Source organism: Schistocerca nitens, chromosome 4 (assembly GCF_023898315.1).
Source record: "Schistocerca nitens isolate TAMUIC-IGC-003100 chromosome 4, iqSchNite1.1, whole genome shotgun sequence".
Lineage (NCBI taxonomy): Eukaryota > Metazoa > Arthropoda > Insecta > Orthoptera > Acrididae > Schistocerca > Schistocerca nitens.
The window spans coordinates 615,323,004-615,346,651 of NC_064617.1; the positions used below are offsets into that span (position 1 = coordinate 615,323,004).

A 23,648-nucleotide genomic window follows, 5' to 3' on the forward strand; every position below is an offset into this window, starting at 1 on the left:
TATGTCCTCCATCAGGATAACCACTTATAAACCAAGTTTTGCTGCAGAGGGGAGAGTCAGTGTCTTCTGAGACTAGAAAGAGTGTATGGACTCAAAAGTACAACTTTCTAATCTGTTACCTGTGTCTATGGACCACTCACTTATCAGTCAGCTGCATTTTTTAATCTTGTTTTTCAGCTCCATGATATTTGTTTCTGAAATTTCACTGATGATGTTGAATACTAAAGGAAATTTAATCATTTTAAACTGTTTCCAGCATGCCAATGAAAAAAATTTATTTTGCTAGAAACAAATCAATTTGTTAACATAATCAATGTATATTATAATCAGCTGCATACATTATCCAATTGCACAACATACTCCTTCTTGCCATAAACAACAACAGATTCTTAATAACTGATTTCTAAGCGAACATTTATTTATATTGCCTTGCAATGCTTCAGTTAAATTTGTCAAACATTCTACATACACAGAATTTTCTGTACGATACCCATTAAAACATAGTGTTAGGTTATCTACAATCTGACCTCTCAGGACACAGAGGATTCAAGCTCAGTCTTACACATTAAACTGCAATTAACAATCCATAACAATGTATTACACAACATGAAGTACAAATCAAATGGTAGCAAATACATTTATTATTTCATCAGACTATTTTAGTTATGAATGTTGAGCTGATTAAAGTACTTTTGTTTTTATTCCATCAGTCATATGCCAGATTGTTTCTGGTTTCTTCAGGTATTTGCTTCTGATTGGCCCCTCTCCCATAAGAATCACTATTATTTAAATATTTCTTATACGGTACATTATTCCACTTTGTGTTGCCTGTACTTTGTAGCATTGCACTTTGTGCTTGAAAAATAAGGAATCGGATAACTGGTGTGAACACTGGCAGTTCAATACACTAATACCAAAGATAGTTTGTATATTAGTTCTATATATGTCAGGATTTCTTTTCTCTTCTCTCTCTCTCTCTCTCTCTCTCTCTCTCTCTCTCTCTCTCTCTCTCTTTGGGGGTGGGGTGGGGTGGGGGGTGCAATGCATCAGTTCCAATAGTAATTTATGTCCAGTCAACAAAAAGCACGTAAAATTAAGTAATATGATTAATCAGCACTTTTGCCCAAGATCTTTCAGTATAAAGTTAAAATGCTGAAGGAGCAGCACATACGGATTTTTCCCCCCTTGCAGTTGCTTAGGAGTATATGTTATGAAATGATAACATCTGGCTAGCCATAGGAAAAAACCAATATGACAAACTTGAGGGATAAGTAGGAACTGTTAGTACAGCATCATTATCCATGAGTTAGTGAAACATATTACCTACTACTAACTACATTCGATGAGGGGCATTTATTTAAAATAATCTGAAGAATGTACAAATTATGATTAACATTTATTAAATAAGGCTACTACAAATAAATAAAATACAATGTGCAAAACTGTGAAGTACACATCATGAATTGTGAACACTTATTCATATTAGCACCGATTACTACACAACAAACGCAAAGCATTCTTACAACACAACCATTTATCTGCTGGAAAAGCTTACTAAATAAATTAAACTAAATTAGCAAAACATTTATTTTAATTACAATACAACAGTTTTGAGTGCCTGATCCCAGTCAAGGAGAGAAAGATAACAGGCTATCCTTAATGGAAAACAGCAGGTACTGTGTGTCATAATACATCACAAAATTAAAATATGTTTTACATTTGAATGTTACCTATTCTGACACATGTGACACAATATTAATTTACAACACTATCAAAAATATATGTTTATCTATTAAACCCTGTTATAAATAATGGTTACCTTCACTAAATTTTGCAAAAAAGCTACTCTGAAATATTAAAATACTGCTGTGGTGATGAAATGAACATGAAAGATGTTTTGAAGGCAGAATTGCGAGCAATTTTCAGATGTTAACATGAAACAAAGCTACAAAAGTGTCAATAACAGCAGTGATATAAATAAAATGTTGATATACAAGCTGGATATAGCATCATTTATATAGCATTTTTCCATCAACATTCGCAGTTTAGTGGAAAGGCAAAAAATATACACAGAAAACAGAATGTATCGAAACTAGGTAACATGTCTGCCCCCTAGGAACATTTATTTTAAAGATGCACAAATTAGACCAGACTGCACTCTTTGCAATTATTCTACATAGTACATTTCATTGTGTTTCTGTTTCATCATGTACAGCCCTTTACAACAATTACATGTATAGAGTTATATTTAATGCAAATGAATACAATTTTGTTACAAATATAAAATAACTTTTTACAGCATACATATATTTACAAAAATGAGTTATACTTGTAGGACAAAATGAGGATTATTAACATCTTTTGAGCACAACATAATTCCACACAAATGGTTTACAAAAATAACAGGTACTTTTGCTCTTTGAATAGTGTGCACTGATGTGCGCATTTAGCACCTAGAATGGTCCATATCATTACTTATGTACTATACATTCAGTCTTCTAAAATATCATAACCTAGAGATACAAGTGTGTTCCGCCGCTCTTCAAACAATCCCTTTGCATAATTTATATGATGTGACACCTGTAAAGAGAGTTTTGAGCAAAATCATTACTGAAGCAAGGAAAAACAGTAGAAACTGAGAATAAGAAATGTAACAGTTATATGCTCAATAAACGCTGTTGAAGTGGTACTTTTGGATCAGACCTAAAATTATTTCTAGAAAGATGACTGTATCTGCAAACTGACAGTTGCTTCACTCCATCGGATGAACTTGGTTTCAGTTGAATTTCTTTCTACCCCACTTTAACTTTTTTTTTTTTTTTACTTTTATGGTAAAATCTTCTGAATTTTTAGGCCACATCACATTATTCCTTAAAATTCTAAAATACAATGTTTCAATCTATCTGTTGGGGTAGTTTTTAGAATTGTTCTGGTGTCCTTGGGTGGGTGAACACTGTCAAAAACACAATCAATTCTACCCTGGAAATATCCTGAGGAATATTCCAGTAGAGGGATACAGACATGTGCAGACAGAAAAGGGTCCAGATTTGAAGTGGTCACCACTAACTGAATACATTTGGTAAATACATGTATTTGCAGCAAGGGTTTTGTTTGTTTTGTGGCCAATCTTGGATGCAACATTTTCTGAGGGATTGCAACAACTTACCCATAAACTGCTTGTTCCCTATTGTTATGTTCATTAGTTCGGGGGAAGGTTGGTTTTGTACAAGGTTGCACAAAAACAAACCTCCCATGCTTTGTCTCTCCTGTCTCCCACCATTTCCCAAAGTACCACCGTCCGACTACAGAGGATTCCGCTCATAACTCAGTACCACCCAGGACTGGAGCAACTGAATTACATTCTTTGACAGGGTTTTGACTACCTCTCGTTGTGCCCTGTAATGAGAAATGTCCTGCCTACTATCTTTCTCACACCTCCCACAGTGGTATTCTGCCATCCAGCGAACCTACACAATACACTCATCCATCCCTACAAAACCTCTGCTCCCAACCCCTTACCTCATGGCTCATACCCCTGTAATACACCTAGATGCAAGACCTGTCCCATACATCCTCCTACCACCACCTACTCCAGTCCAGCCACAAACATCACCTATCCCATCAAAGGCACGGATAACTGTAAAACTAGTCATGTGATCTACAAGCTCAGCTGCAACCACTGTGCTGCATTCTATGTGGACATGACAACCAACAAGCTGTCTGCCCGAATGAATGGCCACCGACAATCTGTGGCCAAGAAACACGTGAACCACCCTGTTCATGAGCATGCTGCCCAACAAGACATCCTTCATTTCAATGACAGCTTTACAGCCTATGTCATATGGACCCTTCCCATCAACACCAATTTTTCTGAATTGCGCAGGTGGGAACTTCTCTGCAATATATCCTACATATCTTAAACCTCCTGGCCTCAACCTTCGTTAGTCATTGTCCTTACCCATCCAGCACCTTCCCTGTTCCTATTCCAGCACTACATAACCTTCATTCCACCATTGCACTGTGTTTTTTTACTTCTCTCCTTTTCCATTAATCCTCCCCCCCCTCACCCCCCCCCCCCATCTCCACCGTGCACTCCGTTAACCTCCCGACTGCACATAGCTGCCCTACTCTCTCTCCATAGCATCCCTGTGCACTCCCCAACAGCACTGCACTGTCCATTTACCCTACTATACCTCCTCCTCCCCACCCCAGCCTCCTCTTTACCTCCACCCAGTCGCCATTCCCATTATGCACTGGTGCTGCTACTCACAATGTTCTTACAGTTGCCCAAGACCAAGACTGCAGTCACGCGTGTGTGTGTGTGTGTGTGTGTGTGTGTGTGTGTGTGTGTGTGTGTGTGTGTGTGTGTGTTTGGTGGGTGGGAGGGGGGTCTTTTCTGATGAAAGCCTTATGGGCTGAAAGCTTTAATTGTGACAGTCTTTTCACTGTGCCTATCTGCGACTCAGAATCTCCACTATATGGCGAGTGGCACTTTTTATAATACTGTTACATTACATCCTGGATTTTCCATAATTCCGAAATCCTTAACAAAACAAATAAGCTTGCTGAATATTAATACTAGAAAAACAGAGCTGGCCCACACCAGAAGGGAATATCAGGAAATTCTTAAATTCCACTTGGACCACATATCACAGAAACTGGTGCTGTGAAGATGGAGTTTACAGGTTCCAGATGAGAAATAATCTTGGTGAAGGAAAGCATCAAAGGAAATCAAGAATGATAATGGGATGATGTAGTGGCAGGATATTTCAGAAAATAACTTGGAGACTACCACAGGTAAATTTTCTGATCCTGCAATATGATAATATGGGGATACTGAAACTTATATGCTATATAACGTGCTATATAATGATAAGGCTATTGCAACATAAATGAGTACAGGTGCTACAAAGGGATGTTACAAAAGATAGAAAATATTTCTTGCTTGGAAAGTGTGACAAGAAACAAATTATATGAACAGTCAATATGAAACGTTCATCTCTGTAGATGAAAATGTGCAATAATAATGGATAAAATTCAAAAGTATTGTACAATGTGTGTTAGAAAAGTGTATGGCAAGAAAAGTCATGAGGGATGCGAAAAGACATCCCATAGTTCAAAAGCTATGACAGAAACTTGCTACAAAAGCCATGAGTGTTTCAGTCCAGATTTGAATGAAGTCAAATTCTTGCTAAATAATGAAAATCTGAACAAAGCTGAAATTAGCTTAAGGAGAGCACAGCAAAAAATCTTCATTGAATTGAAAAGTACAACTTCAGTAAGTAATCTTGTTTTCTTGTTACTTAAAGTCATGAAGTGAATTAAAATACAAAATAATACATGCAGTTCCTCAATGGTCTTGGTGTTGTTATTGTTGTCTGCAGTCCAAGGACTGGTTTGATGCAGCTCTCTATCCTGTGCAGGGTTCTTCATCTCCAAATAACTACTGCAACCTAACATCCTTCTGTAGCTGCTTACTGTATTCATATCTTGGTCTTCCCCTATGATTTTTACCCGTCCACACTTCCCTCCAACACTAAGTTGGTAATCCCTTGATGTCTCAGAATGTGTCCTATCAACTGATACCTTCTTCTAGTCAATTTATGCCACAGATTTTTTTCCCCATAATTCTGTTCAGTATCTTCTCATCAGTTACGTGATCTACCCATCTAATCTTCAACATTCTTGTGTAGCAGCACATTTCAAAAGCTTCTATTCTGTTTTTGTCTAAACTTTTTCTCGTCCATGTTACATTTACATACAAGGCTACACTCCAGACATGTACTTTCAGAAAACACTTCCTAGCCCTTAAATATACATATTCAATTCCATTATCCTCATTTTGCTTTTGTTGCTGTTCATTTTATATCCTCCTTTCAAGGGTATATCCATTCCGTTCAACTGCTCTTCCAAGTCCTTTGCTGTCTCTGACCGAATTACAATGTCATCAGCAATCCTCAAAATTTTCATTTCTTCTCTCTGAACTTTAATTCCTACTCCAAATTTTTCTTTAGTTTCTTTCACTGCTTGTTCAATGTACAGATTTAATAACATCATAGAGGGGCTACAACCCTGTCTCACTCCCTTCTCAACTACTGCTTCCCTTTCATGCCCCTCAACTCTTACTACTGCTGTCTGGTTTTTGTACAAGTTGTAAGTACCCTTTCACTCCCTTTATTTCACCCCTGCGACCTTCAGAATTTAAAAGAGTATTCCAGTCAACACTGTCAAAAGCTTTCTCTAAGTTTACAAATGCTATAAACGTAGTTCAGCCTATCTTCTAAGATAAGTTGGAAGGTAAGTAATGCCTTGCGTGTTCCTAATCTCTCCAGAATCCAAGCTGATCTTCCCCAAGCTTGACTTCTATCAGTTTCTCCATTCTTCTGTACTGAATTCGTGTTAGTATTTGGCAACCAGAACTTATTAAACTGGTAGTTTGGTAATTTTCACAACTGTCAGCAACTGCTTTCTTTGTAATTGAAATTATTACATTTTTTTTTTTTTAAGTCTGAGGGCATTTCCCTGTCTCATACATCTTGCACACCAGACGGAAGGCCATCAGTAGTTCTGATGGAATATTGTCCACTCCCGAGGCCTTGTTTCGACTTAGGTCTTTCAGAGCTACATCAAATTTTTCTTGAAGGATTATATCTCCCATCTCATCTTTATCTATGTCCATTTCTTTTTCTATAAAATTGCCTTCAAGTTTATCTCCCTTGCCCAGACCCTCTATATATCGCTTTCATATTTCAACTCTCTCTTCTTTGCTTAATACTGGTTTCCCATCTGAGCTCTTGATAGTCATACAGCTGCTTCTTTTTTCCCCAAAGCCCTCCTTAATTTTCCCATTGGCAGTGTCTATCTTTCTCCTAACGAAATGTGCTTCTAAATCCTTACATTTTTCCTCTACCCACGCCTGCTTAGCCATTTTGCACTTTCTTTCTATCTCATTTCTTAGATGTTTGTATTCCCTTTGGCCTACTTCATTTGCTGCATTTTTATAGTTTCCATTTTCATCAAATAAATTCAATATCTGTTGTGTTATCCAAAGATTTCTACTAGGTCTTGCCTTTTATCTATTTGATCCCCTGCAGCCTTCACTATTTCATCTCTTAAAGCTACCCATTCATCTTCTACTGTATTCTTTTTTCTCTGTTCTAGTCAACCGTTGCCTAATACTCCCTCTGAAACTCTCAGTAATATCTGGTTCTTTCAAATTATCCAGATCCCATCTTCTTAATTTCCTACCTTTTTCCTATTTCTTCACTCTTAATCTATGGTTCATAACTAGTAAATTGTGGTCAGAGTTCACATCTGCCACTGGAAATGTCTTAAAATTTAAAACCTAGCTCTGAAACCTCTGTCTTACCATTACACAAACAATCTGAAACCTTACAGTGCCTCCAGTTCTCTTCCATGTATATTATTCTTTCTCAATTTTTAAATCAATTAAATTATGCTCTGCACAAAATTCTAGTAGATGGGTTCAATTCCAGTCCCCCACGACTACTAAATTTTCATCTCCTTTAACTCTCTGAATAATTTCTTTTATTTCATCATCTTTTATTTCTTCAATCTCTTCATCAAGTGTGGAGCCAGTTGGCATATAAACTTTTACTATTGTGGTAGGTGTGGGCTTTGTGTCTAGCTTGGTTACAATAATGCATTCACTATGCTGTTCATAGAAAGCTTACCAATTTTCCTATTTTTTTTATTCATTTATAACCTAATCCTGCATTGCCCCTATTAGACTTTGTATTTATAATCCTGTATTCACCTAACCAGAAGTCCTGTTACTCCCGCCACTGCATTTTACTAATTCACTACTATATAACTCTGACCTAGCCATTTCCTTTTTTAAATTTTCTTAACTACCTGCCCAATTAGGAGATCTGACATTCCGTGTTCCGATCCTTAGAATGTAGATTTGTTTTCCCTGATAGCAACATCCTCCTCCTCTGTAGTTTCCGCCTGCTTTCAGGTATATGCAATACCAGCACAGGAAAGCCATTTTGGTTGATGTTACAAGGCAGATCAGTCAATCATCCAGACTGTTGCCCCTGCAACAACTGAAACGGTTGCTGCCCCGCTTCCAGGAACCATACATTCGTCTGCCCTCTCCACACACACACCTCTGTTGTGGTTGCACCTATGGTATGACTATCTGCATCGCTGAGGCACAAAGGGTACCCCAAGGCAAGGTCCGTGGTTCATGGACATACTGGCACAAAAAGGGGAAATGACAGAGAGAAGGGCAAACTACTAAATTTCATCCTGCAAAGTTATTTTATTTACAAGAGTCATTCTAAAAGTAAATAACTTTTGTTTCAAGCAGCTGTGATTCAAATTTAAACATCTGTCATGGCACTCCACAAGCTTTACTATGCTTTCTGCATACTCACTTGCTGCCAAGTTACGGAACTAGTCACCAATGTCTCTTTCAGTTCTTTGCATTGCCATTGCACTTTCTGTACAAAACACCTGCTATTTGGGAAAATGATGATAATCATTTGAGACCAAGTCCAAGCTATAAGGTAAATGTTCAAGAACTTCTCAAATAAATAGCTGAAGCAAAACATTTGCCAGTGTGGCAGAATGCGGGTGACTGTTACAGTGAAAAAGCACAGTGCCACTAGATAACAATCCATGCCATTTGTTTTGAATGGTGCAGCGTAGTTGGTGAAGGTTCTGAGAGTAGGTCACTGCATTCATTGTCTTTCCTGTAAGTATGAAATTGATGAGACGGATGCTGTTACAGTCCCAAAACAATGTTTACATAACCTCCTTGGCACTCAGAACTTTTCTGTCCCTTTTTATTTATTTATCATGAGTTTGTCACTAACGAAATACTGTAATTAGGCATGAATGTCCTAAGAATCATAACTTAATGTATGTTGTTTTTTTTTTCCAAATTTATTTGACTTGAATACAGTAGTCAAGCCACAGTCGCAGTAAATTACAGAAAGCTTACATACTAGTTTTGGTGAAGCTCAGAGACCACTATCAAATGTAACAAGTATAAAATGAGTCTGCTATTCATTATGAGAACCTAAATATAAGTTACATCTAACCATAGCACCTTTGTCATAGGAAACAACATTGTGAATATCATGTTAAATTAAGCCTCTTTATGCAGTAATGGCAAAGAAGAAACAACATTGCAATTGATCACTGTAAAGCGTTTATCTACAGAGAACATAAAAATCTTAAGTCGTACATGTTGTATTACAATCAGCATTGTCCAACTACTTACACAACGAACCTGGCAAGTGAAAATCTTGTCTTATTAATCTTAGCAATTTTGCTGTTATTCTGAAACATACATCACTGAAGTATGAGATGGAACCATTAATGGAAGTATCAGAATTCCCCTTGATGAAGTTAATGAAACAACATCCATGCATGAATACTGTATATTATTATCTGTGTATATTGGCTCCAAACCAACTGGTCAACTCTGAGACAAAAATCTCCACATTCCAACACCTTCAAGCTGAAAATACATAGCTTGTAATCTGGAACACAGCACTCAATAGCACTGTGTCCAAGAAACAACTGTTTGCTTGGACGACACACATACAGCCGAGGTTAACACATAATTGATCAACACAATGGCCACAGCACTCAACAGCACTATGTCCAAGAAGCAACTGCTGTTCGAATGGAAATTCCACAAGTGTTTTGTAACTTATTTGTATTCAACAGTATCAAATGATTGTTATAATGACAAGAGTACATATTTGTGCACTGTCATCTGAGAACATCTATGGCAATCAAATTATGAGGGCAAGTCAATAAGTAAATGAATTTTTTTTCTGCTCCTCAAGTTGAGAGCACTAACTCAATACTGACAAGCCTTAATGTCACTGTTGTTCATGGTATGCTAGCTGTTTTGGCTCAATTAATATTTCTTTTTGTAGTGACTTCAGAGAATTTTACTATGAGAGCTCTGTTTTCTGTATTCACCAATGAAGAAATGGAGGCGGTGATTCATTTTCTATATTCTGAAAGAGCTAAATCTGTGATGATTATTGACAGACTACAGCTGCAGCATGGTGACAGTTGTCTTAGTGAATGAAAGTATAAGTGGATAAACTGCTTTCAAAATGGTCATGTGTTGATTTTCATGCAAGAATTGAAATATCTACTTTTGCCCACAGCAAAAAAGTTCAAAAGGAAAACTGATGAAGGAAAGATGATGTCGACAGTGTTTTGGGATATGAAAGATCCACTGCTAATTCATTACATTCCCAAAGTGTAAATAGTATATCATGACAGCTACTGTGAGCTACTGGAAGATCTGTAACCCAAAATCAAAACAAAGAGGAGAGTGAAAATTTCGAAAAGTATTGCTGTACTTCAGAACAGTACCAGCCTTCATAAAGCTGACAAAACAATTCCTGGCATTCAAAATCTTGGCTTTGAGCTACTCCGGCAACCATTATACAGATATTACTTAGCTGCAACTGAGTTTACCTTTTTGGTCTAATGGAGGAGCACCGGTATGAACCAAATTTTTTGTCAGATGATGAGGTTGTGCAAATCTGGATGTGTACAATGCCACAAGACTGCTTCCAGAATGGAATTAGGAAGCTTGTCAAAATGATATGGATAAAAGGCATGTAGGTAAGAGAGGTTCCATGAGAAACGACATTCTTTCCAATTCCATTATCCTAACAAAAAATTTCATTTAAAAAAAATTGGCTTTACTTTTTGACTTGGCCTCATGTTTGCTGCCCGCATTTCAGTATCAGACTGATGATCAGATTAATGGACAGAAGTCTCCAGCCCACTAGGAGCAGGAAGTCATAAAAGAAATCAAAATGCTTGCATTGTTATGTAACTATCTGTCACGGTGTATTAGTGCACCGCTGTTATTATACTTACAACAGCAGCCTTATTATGTGAAAAGTTTCATCAAAATCAATGAACATAGCAGCAGGGAACAATCAGTTTATGGGTAAGTTGTTGCAATCCCCCGGAAATTGTTGCATCCAAGATTGGCCACAAATACATGTACTTACCAAATATATTCAGTTAGTGGCGGCCATGAAACGGAAGCAGTGGTTGGGAAAGGAGTGAGACAGGGTTGTAGCCTCTCCTTGATGTTATTCAATCTGTATATTGAGCAAGCAGTAAAGGAAGCAAAAGAAAAATTCGGAGTAGGTATTAAAATTCATGGAGAAGAAGTAAAAACTTTGAGGTTCGCCGATGACATTGTAATTCTGTCAGAGACAGCAAAGGACTTGGAAGAGCAGTTGAACCGAATGGACAGTGTCTTGAAAGGAGGATATAAGATGAACATCAACAAAAGCAAAACGAGGATAATGGAATGTAGTCAAATTAAATCGGGTGATGCTGAGGGAATTAGATTAGGAAATGAGACACTTAAAGTAGTAAAGGAGTTTTGCTATTTAGGGAGTAAAATAACTGATGATGGTCGAAGTAGAGAGGATATAAAATGTAGACTGGCAATGGCAAGGAAATCGTTTCTGAAGAAGAGAAATGTGTTAACATCGAGTATAGATTTAAGTGTCAGGAAGTTGTTTCTGAAAGTATTTGTATGGAGTGTAGCCATATATGGAAGTGAAACATGGACGATAACCTGTATGGACAAGAAGAGAATAGAAGCTTTCGAAATGTGGTGCTACAGAAGAATGCTGAAGATAAGGTGGGTAGATCACGTAACTAATGAGGAGGTATTGAATACGATTGGGGAGAAGAGAAGTTTGTGGCACAACTTGACTAGAAGAAGGGATCGGTTGGTAGGACATGTTTTGAGGCATCAAGGGATCACAAATTTAGCATTGGAGGGCAGCGTGGAGGGTAAAAATCGTAGAGGGAGACTAAGAGATGAATACACTAAGCAGATTCAGAAGGATGTAGGTTGCAGTAGGTACTGGGAGATGAAGAAGCTTGCACAGGATAGAGTAGCATGGAGAGCTGCATCAAACCAGTCTCAGGACTGAAGACCACAACAACAACAACAACAACAACAACAACAACAACAGTGGCGGCCACTTTCAAATCAGGACCCTTTTCTGTCTGCACATGTCTGCATTCAGTGCTTTCAAAGCTCAAAACATTTCCTTGATGTCATTTTTTATAAATCTGTACATTGCTCACCCATTTTTTCCCTCTGGCAGAATACAAGACCACTTCTACAGTAAGTGGCCTATGCACTGCCAATAACAAGATTACTTTTGATCAAATTTTTTAGCATAAATATAATATTTGAGGCAAAAATATAATAATAATAATAATAATAATAATAATAATAAAATAAATTTGCACACCAATCCACAATGGTACATAAGTTCTTCATAAAAATGAAATGTCATTTGGCAAGTGCCTCCCGGCGGGTAGACCTGATCACCTGGTGCAAGTCTTCGGTGACTCGCACGTCAACGAGGATGAAATGATGATGATGGAGATGACACAAACACCCAGTCTCTGGGCAGAGAAAATCTCCAACCCAGTTGGGAATAAAACCTGAGCCCCCGGCATGACAGTTTCTTCATAAAGCAAGCAGTCTCGTCTCTTTCATGTAAAGGTAGTATTCTGCTACTTTTTTTCACAACTCTACATTGTAGACAGAAAGATACCACTCCCCCCCCCCCCTTTCTTGCTTATCTTTTGTTCTTTTTTGGGTATGCACTTTAGAGAAGGAACCTTTCAGGTTCTTTTAAGATATTTTTATAGACTTATTACTAACGTTGTCAGTGTTACTGCAACTTAAAGAGTTTTAGTAATTGTGTCCACCTTATCTGCCTCTAATGTTGTTGTTGTTGCTGCTGCTGCTGCTGCTGCTGCTGCTGCTGCTGTTGTTGTTGTTGTTGTGGTCTTCAGTCCAGAGACTGGATTGATGCAGCTGTCCATGCTACTCTATCCTGTGAAAGCTTCTTCATCTCCAAGTACTTACTGCAACCTACATCCTTCTGAATTTGCTTAGTGTATTCATCTCATGGTCTCCCTCTATGATTTTTACCCTCCACGCTGCCCTCCAATACTAAATTGGTGATCCCTTGATGCCTCAGAACATGTCCTACCAACTGACCCTTTCCTCTAGTCAAATTGTGCCACCAGTTCCTCTTTGCCCCAATTCTATTCAGTACCTACTCATTACCTACATGATCTACCCATCTAATCTTCACCATTCTTCTGTAGCACCATATTTCGAAAGCTTCTATTCTCTTCTTGTCTATACTATTTATCGTCCATGTTTCACTTCCATACAAATACTTTCAAAAAGACTTCCTGACAACGATGTTAACAAACTTCTCTTCTTCAGAAATGTTTTCCTTGCCACTGCCAGTCTATATTTTACATCCTCTCTACTTCAACCATCATCAGTTATTTTGCTACCCAAATGGCAGAACTGATCTACTACTTTAAGTGTCTCACTTCCTAACCTAATTCTCTCAGCATCACCTGATTTAAGTCGACTACATTGCATTATCCTCATTTTATTTTTGTTGATGTTCATCTTACATTCTCCTTTCAAGACACTATCCATTCTGTTCAACTGCTCTTCCAGGTCCTTTGCTGTCTCTGACAGAATTACAATGTCATTGGCAAACCTCAAAGTTTTTATTTCTTCTCCATGGATTTTAATTCCTACTCCAAATTTTTCTTGTGTTTCCTTTACTGCTTTCTCAATATATAGATTGAATAATGTCACAGATAGGCTACAACCCAGTCTCACTCCCTTCCAAACCACTGCTTCCCTTTCATGCCCCTCAACTCTTATATCTGCCATCTGGTTTCTGTAAAAATTACAAATAGCCTGTTGCTCTCTGTATTTTACAAGTGCCACCTTCAGATTTTGAAAGAAAGTATTCCAGTCAACATTGTGAAAAGCTTTCTCTATGTCTACAAGTGCTAGAAATGTTGGTTTGCCTTTCCTTAACCTATCTTCTAAGATAAGTCGTAGGGTCAGTATTGCCTCATGTCTTCTAACACTGCCTCTCATACAGTTTGATAAGAAACAAAACCAACAATTTGATACACTTATCATAGTAAAGTGAATATTGATTGGTGTACTACATTGTTCTAAGATTATTTACCTGTTTAGCTGTAATTTCATCATCACAGCGAACACGTGGCTTCTTGACTGCCTCCTGCAGCACCACAAGCCTTTCACTGGCAGCTTCAGCTCTGACTGTCAGTTCAATATAATACATGGGGCTGCCACTGCTAAGTGACATTTCTTGCACTGCTTTGCAGAAAAACAAGTCACTGAAACAAATTCACATGAGTTATTATGTAAAACAGGTAGCAATATTTTTGTTTACAGAAAGAAAAATATGTTGACATGACAGAAATCATGTAGTGAAAAAGTATTATCAAACATACAAAAATTTAATGGTTTTCAAATATACTGTAAATGACTAAGTAGAAGAATAACCAAGTAATATAGCCAATAAAGCTTTGACATTGTGTCATGTCAGGGATGGCAGGCTCTAAGGGGAAAGGCAAGTGGAGGGGTCCAGCAGGAGATTCGTAGCACACAGCTTTGGAAGAGAAGCCGACACCTGTAGTGGAGATAGGCCTGAGAAATGGTCATGGGCGGAGACAGCCATAGAGTTTGGCTGACGTTGCTGGGCGGAATTAGATAGAGGCAAGGCTCTGTTGATGCTATATTGAGATGACGGTTTCAGTTAGTAGATGGAACAATGATAGACAGTTACTGTCTCACTGCAAGGACTTGACTTTAGTGGGAAGACACCTCAGCTAGAAGGTCAATCTGACAGATTCCGAGTAAACTTCAATGTTAATAATTCCGTTTAGTGCTTGTTCACTTCGTCATCCTCCCATCTCCTACACCTAAATTAGGGAATTTTCATCGGACAATCACGTCGCCCATTCAGTTCAGTCAACCAACTGCATTCCCCATATCATGAACTCCTGTCACTCAATCCAAGACAAAACCTAATCTCAGAGCACAACAGTTATCCCGCAATACTTCAATGAATGAAAATTTGCTAAATATGTCTAAGTTTTCATCAATATGCACTCCAAAGAACTTACAATTTTCTACTCCATTTATTATTTCTTGAGTATGTAACCAACTGTTTTAAATAAAGCACCAAAAAGAGCAGGTACAGAACACTGTTGTCCACTAAGCAATGCAAATTATGCTGACTGCAGTAGTGGTAATATAATTGTATTCATGGAGCATTTCATTGTAAAGCAAGAGGAGTTCAATGACCTGTCTATAGTTGTTAGCTGATGTGGATGTTCAAAAAGAATATGTGATTTTGTTCCATTTAGCACTGTAGTAAAATTTGAACAGAAGGCATCTGTCATGAATTTAATATCTGGTACAGTTATGCACACTGCTTGAAAGGCTGTGCAGTTATACAGAGGGAAGTTTACACAAGCAATTTTGATTGGAAGACACATTTCTCACCATAATGGGTATATGCGTGAGATAGGATCATTAAAGTTAATACAAGATGCTCAAGTTGCAAGCTGGTGAATGTTTGCAAACCAAAATTGGGCATGATGTGCTTCGGCTGCATAAAATAATTGCCAACAAGAAGCACCTTTTACTTTGTTCATGCTGTTTGTGTATGGAGACTAGAGCTTGGTGCTTACTCTCCCAGAAACTACAACCATTTCACTCACTAAAGATCTTCAAAATAGTCAACTGTCTTGTGTACACACGTTGTGATAATTTGTTTTGCCAGATGTTGGCCTTTTCTGCTTATTATGTGTAACACAGGTTTTTGTTCCTTCCAACATATTTATCATTCTCAATTATATTGTTCTTAAGCTGACTTCAGACTCGTCTACCACCTACAATTAAGTATAAGATGTGACTGATATTTTGAGGATACTTTCGAGATTCTGCTGTTAATATTCTTATTTTTGGGTTGCAATCATGCACACATCTATTTAATACAATATTGCAATTAATTAACACAACTGTCTCAGGCAAGCAGAAGAATTACATGTTACCATGTTGATTTGGTTAAATTTCTGTTTATACAGTAAACTGCCTAAATGTTACTTAGAGATAACCAAGCAAACAGTAGACAGCCCACATCTAGCAGCAATAAATATAAACTAGACAATGTATTCATTCTTCCAATAACCGAACTGAGGCACAACAAGCGATACTTTTAAAAACTTAATATGTTACATTGAGGTGACGAAAGTCATGGGATGCTCCCCAACATTGTTTCAGACCTTCCTTTGCTTTATATAGTGCAGCTTTGTGATGTGATGTGACTCGAGTCATTGAAAGTCCACTGCAGAAATACTGAGCCATGCTGCTGCTATAGCCGTACGTAACTGTGAAAGTGTTGCAGGTGCAGGATTTTGTGCACAAACTGACCTCACAATTATGTCCCACAAATTTCCAATGGGATTTGTATCAGGTGATCTGGGTGGCAAAATGATTCACTCAAATTGTCCTGAATGTTCCTCATACCAATTACACACAATTGTGGCCTGGTGACATGCGTATTGTCATCCATAAAAATTCCATCATTATTTGGAAACATGAAGCCCATGAATGGCTGCAATGGTCTTCAAATAGCCAGACCTAACCATTTCCAGTGAGTGAGGTATCAGAGGACCCAGTCGATTCTGTACAAATGCAGTTCCCACCATTTTGGAACCACCATCAGCTTGCACAGTGTCTTTTTGACAATTTGGGTCCATGGCTTCATGGGGTGTGTGCCACACTCAAAACTTACCATCAGCTCTTACAAACGGAAATCTGGACTAATTTGACCAGGTCATGGTTTTCCAGATGTCTAGGGTCCAACCGACCCAGGAGAGACACTGCAGGCAACGTTGTGCTGTTAGCAAAGGCACTCATATCAGTCGTCTGCTGTCATAGCTCATTAACACAAAATTGGCCACACTTTCCTAATAGATACATTTGTGTATGTCCCACATTGATTTCTGCACTGTTGCTTGTCTGTTAGCACTGACAATTCTACGCAAACACCACTGCTCTTGGTCATTAAGTGAAGGCACCAGCCACTGGATTGTCCACGGTGAGAGGTAATGCCTGAAAAGCGGTATTCTCATCACACTCTTGACATTGTGGATATCAGAATATTGATTCTCTTATTATTTCCACGTGCCCCATGCATCCAGCTCCAGCTACCATTCTATGTTCAAAGTCTGTTAATTCCTACCATGTGGCCATAATCATGTTGGAAACCTTTTCACATGTATCATCTGAATTCAAATGACGATTCCACCAGTGCATTGTTGTTTTATACCTTATGTATGTGATACTACCACCATCTATATATGTGTATATTGCTATCCCATGACTTCTGTGATCTCAGTGTATAATGCATATATACTCTTTGAAATGCCTGTATTTATTTATTTATTCAAATAATCCTTTTGGAAAGTATGTAAATCAACTTTGGCTTCTCTCTCTCTCTCTCTCTCTGTGTGTGTGTGTGTGTGTGTGTGTGTGTGTGTGTGTGTGATTTTCTTTGCTCTCAGACTTTCTTTATCCTTTGAGACTATCATTCCTTTTCTTTCTCGGTACATGTCCTTCCATTTGTTTACCTCTTTCTTTCCTGAAATCCTGCCTTTCATGTCGCTTCTATAAAAAGTGTTCTGTTATCTATTAGGTGCATTCTAATTTCAGTGTTTCTCAAACCTCTGTCAGTTTCAGTGAAGCATATGGAATTGGTTTTGCAGCTATTTAATTAGTTAATGTTTTGCTTGGTTAGTCTGTTAATCATTTAGTATGTGTCTCCATAAAACTGTAGTCTTCTTAATCAGTTTGCTTCTCCATTTTCAATGCTTAATCTTCATTTGCATTCATGATTGCACTGCTTTTATGTTCTAGCATTTTCCTTAAAATTCTTCTTTCAACTTTTTCCAATTTGTCATGATACTAAATTTTGTTACTCTTGAAGTTTTCTGATGCATACAGTGTCTCGGGCCTTACCATAGTTTTATAGTGTCTTAGTTTTGTATTCCAGGACCAAGATTGTTCCTTACCATTTTACACTATCCTTCCTCCCTTTATTGTTTAGCACTGAAGCTGTGGCTGTGTTGACTAATCTACAATCTTTGTGAGACTACCCTTTGTGTGAAGGGGAAGGTATTAGAATGGTGTGATTTCCTTCATTTTTGGCCATGTCAAGCTAAGTTCCTGTTGCTCACTCTTACCCTTTTCCCACCTCCACCAGCTCTTTCCTCCTTGAGTCTACATCTGAAAAAGCCCAATTTCTATTCATTGACTCATGAAACAAAAATAATTAGTTTCTCTATTTTAATATATCAATTTTGGAACAGAGAAACAATGATTGATGTACAAATACTTACAGGATTAATATCTGTAGTAGCAGTGGGAAATGTTGCACAAAATTATCTTCCTCAGCTGCATTTAATCTACACAAAGCCCATCATTTTACAATCTTTCAGTCCTTGTAAAAATTCATCCTTCTATTCTGCACTTTTTATTTCAGTACTTTTTTGTTTCATGTGACATCTTATAAACACCTTTCCCCAATGCAAACAGTTTTTCTAACCCCCCCCCCCCCCCCTCTCTCTCTCTCTCTCTCTCTCTCTCTCTCTCTCTCTCTCTCTCTCTCTCTCTCTCACACACACACACACACACACAAACCCCAGTGCACGCGTGCCGCTGCTGCCGCCCTCCCTCCCCCCCCCCCCTGCCCCACCTCCTCCTCCTCCCTCTAATGAAACCTTTTTTTGCTATTTCTTATTTTTTAGTTACAAATATATCTCATCTATTAATAAATAAGATTGATAGAAAAAAGTGTTTTATTTTGCTCACCCTAAATTTATTTCCAGAACTATATTGTGACTGGCTGCAGCTGGTCCACAAGTAAATACACGTATTATCTCACTGGACACCAAGATACGAAGATCTTCTGCTCCACTTCGTAGACACTCATATGCAATAAACCTGAGAAATATAAGCAATGTTGTTAAGAGAAACTTTTGGCAATAAGAAGTAACAACTAACGAGAACGACACATAGGATGAGTGTGAAAAGGACAGTCACAGGAAGCAGATACACACAAAAGACTACAAAAACACAATCTACTACATTTCAGTCCCTGGAAATATTACACACCCATATTTTTAATATTAATCACAAAATCTGTCACTCAACCCTGCAGCCCTTCTAATGGTGGTAAATGTTGATTTTACTCTACATGTACTTCAAGAGAACTATACACTTCTTTGGAACAAAATTTAATGGTTGAAGCTTTGTCCTCTTATGGACTCAATAATCATAAACATAGAAGATAATGCATGGAAGTGACACCTGTGCAAAAATAACCAAATATACAAAGCAGAAAGCAAACAAGGTGGAAATTATGTTCGTAACTCTAACATTTGTGATTTAAAATTATATTGGGAATGATGCACGGAACAAGTAGCAAGAAGTACAGGAAATTGTCAAACCAACACCAAATCAAAAATTTCAGGCAGTTTCAGGAATATTGTTGCATAAGAACATACATATAACAACAAACATACCATCTGTTTAGCTTCATTTTCAATCAGGAAAGAACGATATATTATCGAACATTAAGTGTAAGAAAAAGCTTAGGAAAATTAGTGTAATAATTAACTTTACTATACTTTCCAGGTATACAATCTCTGACCATTCAGACCAAGTTAATGTGACAGTACTGCACATAATAAGATAGAAGACAATGTGCAGATTATATGCTCCTGGGGTTCAAGAGAGAAGATGCGAGAGATTCAACAATTCCAATTCTAAAAATAAATGCAGAGAGAGAGAATTATAACAAAAATAATTTACAAGATGTAAAGCCACGAAAAATATTTTGAAACAGTTTGCATAAACACGGAGAGTAATTTGGGAAAGAAAAAGCACTGTCTAAAGAAAAAGATTTGTGTCAGATTTTTGGATTGTTTAGTCTTAAAAAATTGTTAAATAATTCAGCATTGTGTTATATTCATCCGAGGTGAACTGAAATGTGTGATGATAACTTATGCCATATTTTATTAGGTGAATTGAAATTTGATGATAACATTTGCGTTTTTTTTTTTAAATAAGCCCATCATTACTGACAATTTTTCTGTAAATACTTACTTTTGCACTGCCAAATAACCTGCCCCCCCCCCTCCCCCCCTCAAGAAAGTCATTCCTTTCAAATTTATCAATGAAACAGAAATTTTGGAAGATAAGTGTGATTAGCACCACATGATCAGCCTGACTGCCACATCCAAATGGTGAAATGAAAATAATTAAATTTATTGAGATGAGTGTCTCAAGCAGTCAGTATAAAATGAAATTACTTTATTAGAATCCTGGAAAAAATACGCACATTAATATAATTTAGAATCTTGAGGTACCCATAATATAGGCACCAATTAAAAAAAGAAAGAACATGCACTAAAAAGAGTCTGTGGTATAGGTTTTAAAGTTGCAGCCCATTGACACCTACAGGTTGACAATGTAGGCTGATAATATTTAACAGGCTATCCAATAATAATCTATGTTTATTTCACTTATGTATGATTTTGTGGAAGTTAATTAAAAAATTCAGTACTTACAGTTCTGAATAATTTCTATCATTGATATCATAAAGATATCGCAATCCTGTGCTTTGTTTTGAGTCATATGGTGGCAATAGACCACTTGTACCTATGACACAACGAGTTTCACGGACTTTTTGGCGATTTATTCGTATTGAGCTGAAACATCAAAATTAATTTGTGTATAACATAAACCTCAAAATTGCAAAATAAAGTTCTACAATATCAAATTAAACTAATACCTCCACACTAAATTTTTAGCATTTGTTACAGAAACAAGTAACACTCAATCCGAGCAGCTTACCTTCGGCTGGAATCTCTTACAGCACTTGCAGCTTCAGAAGCTAGATCCAAAACTCCAACAACAGGTTTAGTTACTGTTCCTACAAGTCCTTTACCAAGTCCAGAAATGAAGCCCTGTCACACAAAAAATAATAAATAAATAGGAGGAAAATACAGCAAGTATTATATTTTGTACTGTGCTATTTTGGCTTGCATAGTTACAGCTTTTAACCAAGATAGTGATCAGTCAGAACATAGTTACCACCCATTTATCATGGAAATGAGCAAGTAACTTCGCAAACAAGATGAATGAAAAGGAGCACAGCAAAATCATTTAGTTATCTTTGTATGAAATGCGATTTAATCAAATTTGACTAACAGTCTAGTATAGTGGTCTAGGATTGTTCTAGGTATTAGATTTTGGGCATTAAACAGGGAAGTCTTCAGTGCTGACTTCTTAAAATTAGGAACTGAAAGTTATTGATTTTTTTAGAGGTTTAGATACCCACAAACCTGATCATTAATACAATTCTTACACATCATCAATATCTCAAAAGATATTGCTTTTATTGTAAATACAATCATTTGAAAAATCTCATAATATGATTTAGCATGTGTGCATTGCTGGCTGATCACAAATTTAGAAGGATCAAGCAACCACTCTAAAACACCCTAAAATTGCCCGATCAAGTTAAGGGAAACTTAAAAATCACACATAAAAATTAAAGTTTGTCTAACTGGTACCCCATTATCACCTAAAATTGAGTGTAAATCACTTTGTCAGCCAATAGCTTCCCTCTTTTGAACATGCAAAAGGAAGTAAGTTAAAATGTTACCCAGAGTGAGTGCCATTCCACAAGCTCCATCTTATCAGAGGAAATAAGTGCTCATCTAAGGTTAGTGTCTGAGACAGAGGAGAACAACGACTACTTTGTTCTTCTTATAACATGGAGGAGGAGAATGAGGACTACTTCATCCTACTTATAAAATGGAAGAGTACAGAATTTCATTAGACTCAACTTCCTGTTTATCACATCTGCCACTAACTCTCTCCTATTTTGTTTTCAATCCTTTGCATTGCCCATGAAACAACAGCCTAACAACAGTCAGAAGAAGTGTTTTTCAGGGAGAATACTTTTGCTGCACTATCAATTTTCTTATTTCTGACAACACCACTATTTCTTGGCACCCAGCAAAATGCCATCTCACCTTCACAGAAGAATTCTGTTCGGTATCATCTGGATTAATTTATCCACTGGCTGGATTGTTTGTAAAGTGAGTGGACATGGAAATTCAGACCATCTTGAAATGTCATAAAACACACAGAAATGACTTTTTAAACAAATCTAGTGACACAATAAGGAAAACAGTAAGAGATTCTCTCCCCTCCCCCCCCCCCCCCCCAAAGCTTATAAAAAAAAACAGCTATTGTCCCATGTTCCTCAGATAGCATGTCATGAGGAGAAGTGCTTATAAAATATACCCCCCATTTCCACTTTTAGCCTGGGTATGATAAGCACCATCAAGGATATGTGCTCCATTTCTGTTTGAAGACAGAATTGTTTGCTACATCAATTAGGGCATCTGGATGGCAAATAGCTTGTTTTCTTGCAAGTTTTGCTGAATTACCCAAAAAATGACTGTGCAGCCCAAGTGCTGATGAGAAGAAACTCTGACATAGACAGGACTTTGTATAATGTCGATGTCCATAATTACAATACAATCATAAAAAAAAGACATGTATGTTTGACATACTGCTAACAGCTGGGGGGCAATCTAATTGTTATATTATTCTGAAGTATCAGGTATGCCAAGATCACTTTTAAATCTTTTTATTGATTACCAGTTTCAACAGATCTGTGCTGTCATCGTTGGATCTTGTAACACATTCTGCTAACATGTTACAAGATCCAGTGATGACAGCACAGATATGTCGAAACTGGTAATCAACAAAAAGATTTACAATCAATCTTGCCATACCTGACATTTCAGGATATTAATAATTAAAAAAGACATTCATTAGTCCACATTACGGTTGTCTTCAACACAAAAAGGGGTGCACAATGATGCCACCAAAAGTTTTGAACACAAACATTTGAGAGACAACCAAATTAAACTTGGAAACAAATTCAAAAAGTTTCTCTATTCTGTAGAAAAATTTCTATTTTTGTAATATGTAAAAGGTAGTGGGTATTAATTACTAATTCACATCTGTGTTTAAAAAAACACTTGTAAATGGTCAGCATGTAGCCATATTTACATTTGAATTTCATCATGATACCAATACGGACCTCTTTTTTAAAGTGATTTTTTATTTTTTCCCAAAACTTCATGGAATGCTCTTTTTTCCTTTTTAAAAAAAGAACATAGAGTAAGAAACAGAAATTTGTATTTGGAGATGTTGCAAACATGGTTAATATCTCAGCTTTAAAACAAGGCAATCAATATGAAGAAGCTGTAGCATACACTGCTATTCAGGTGTGCGAGTTGTACTCCAGTACACAATATACTTTTCTGTCCTTGGGATATAAGTCCTTTTCAAACAGAGAGTACTTTATTAAGCCTTACAACATGTTGCTGCAGACAACAATCAGGTTCATCCAGCAGCAGTGCAGTGTCATTGAGGTATGACAACTGTGCAGTCTTGAAGAAGCACTTATCGTGATTTAAAATTACTCACTGCAATACAGCTGAATTAGACATCTCACTCACTGGCAGCACTTTTTAAGTTGGAATAGGCTACCTTACACCATGAAATATTGGTATGTGTGACATTGCTTCAACTCTACAGTATTTAATACTTACTTCAGCAATACTATTCAAGAATGAATTTCAATTTT

The 23,648-nt window shown here is 37.2% G+C and overlaps 1 protein-coding gene across 1 annotated transcript in view; it reads right to left on the reverse strand.

Moving 5' to 3' along the window:
• Window positions 1-249: 249 nt before the first annotated feature.
• The window catches only part of LOC126251307 (intermembrane lipid transfer protein VPS13D), a 520,493-nt gene continuing 497,094 nt past the window's right edge, over window positions 250-23,648 (reverse strand). Inside the window, 5 exon segments of the mRNA XM_049951633.1 lie at window positions 250-2,580; window positions 14,067-14,238; window positions 18,785-18,916; window positions 20,545-20,685; window positions 20,831-20,943. Of these exon segments, the coding sequence (XP_049807590.1) occupies window positions 2,491-2,580; window positions 14,067-14,238; window positions 18,785-18,916; window positions 20,545-20,685; window positions 20,831-20,943 (648 nt within the window). The 3' untranslated portion in view covers window positions 250-2,490.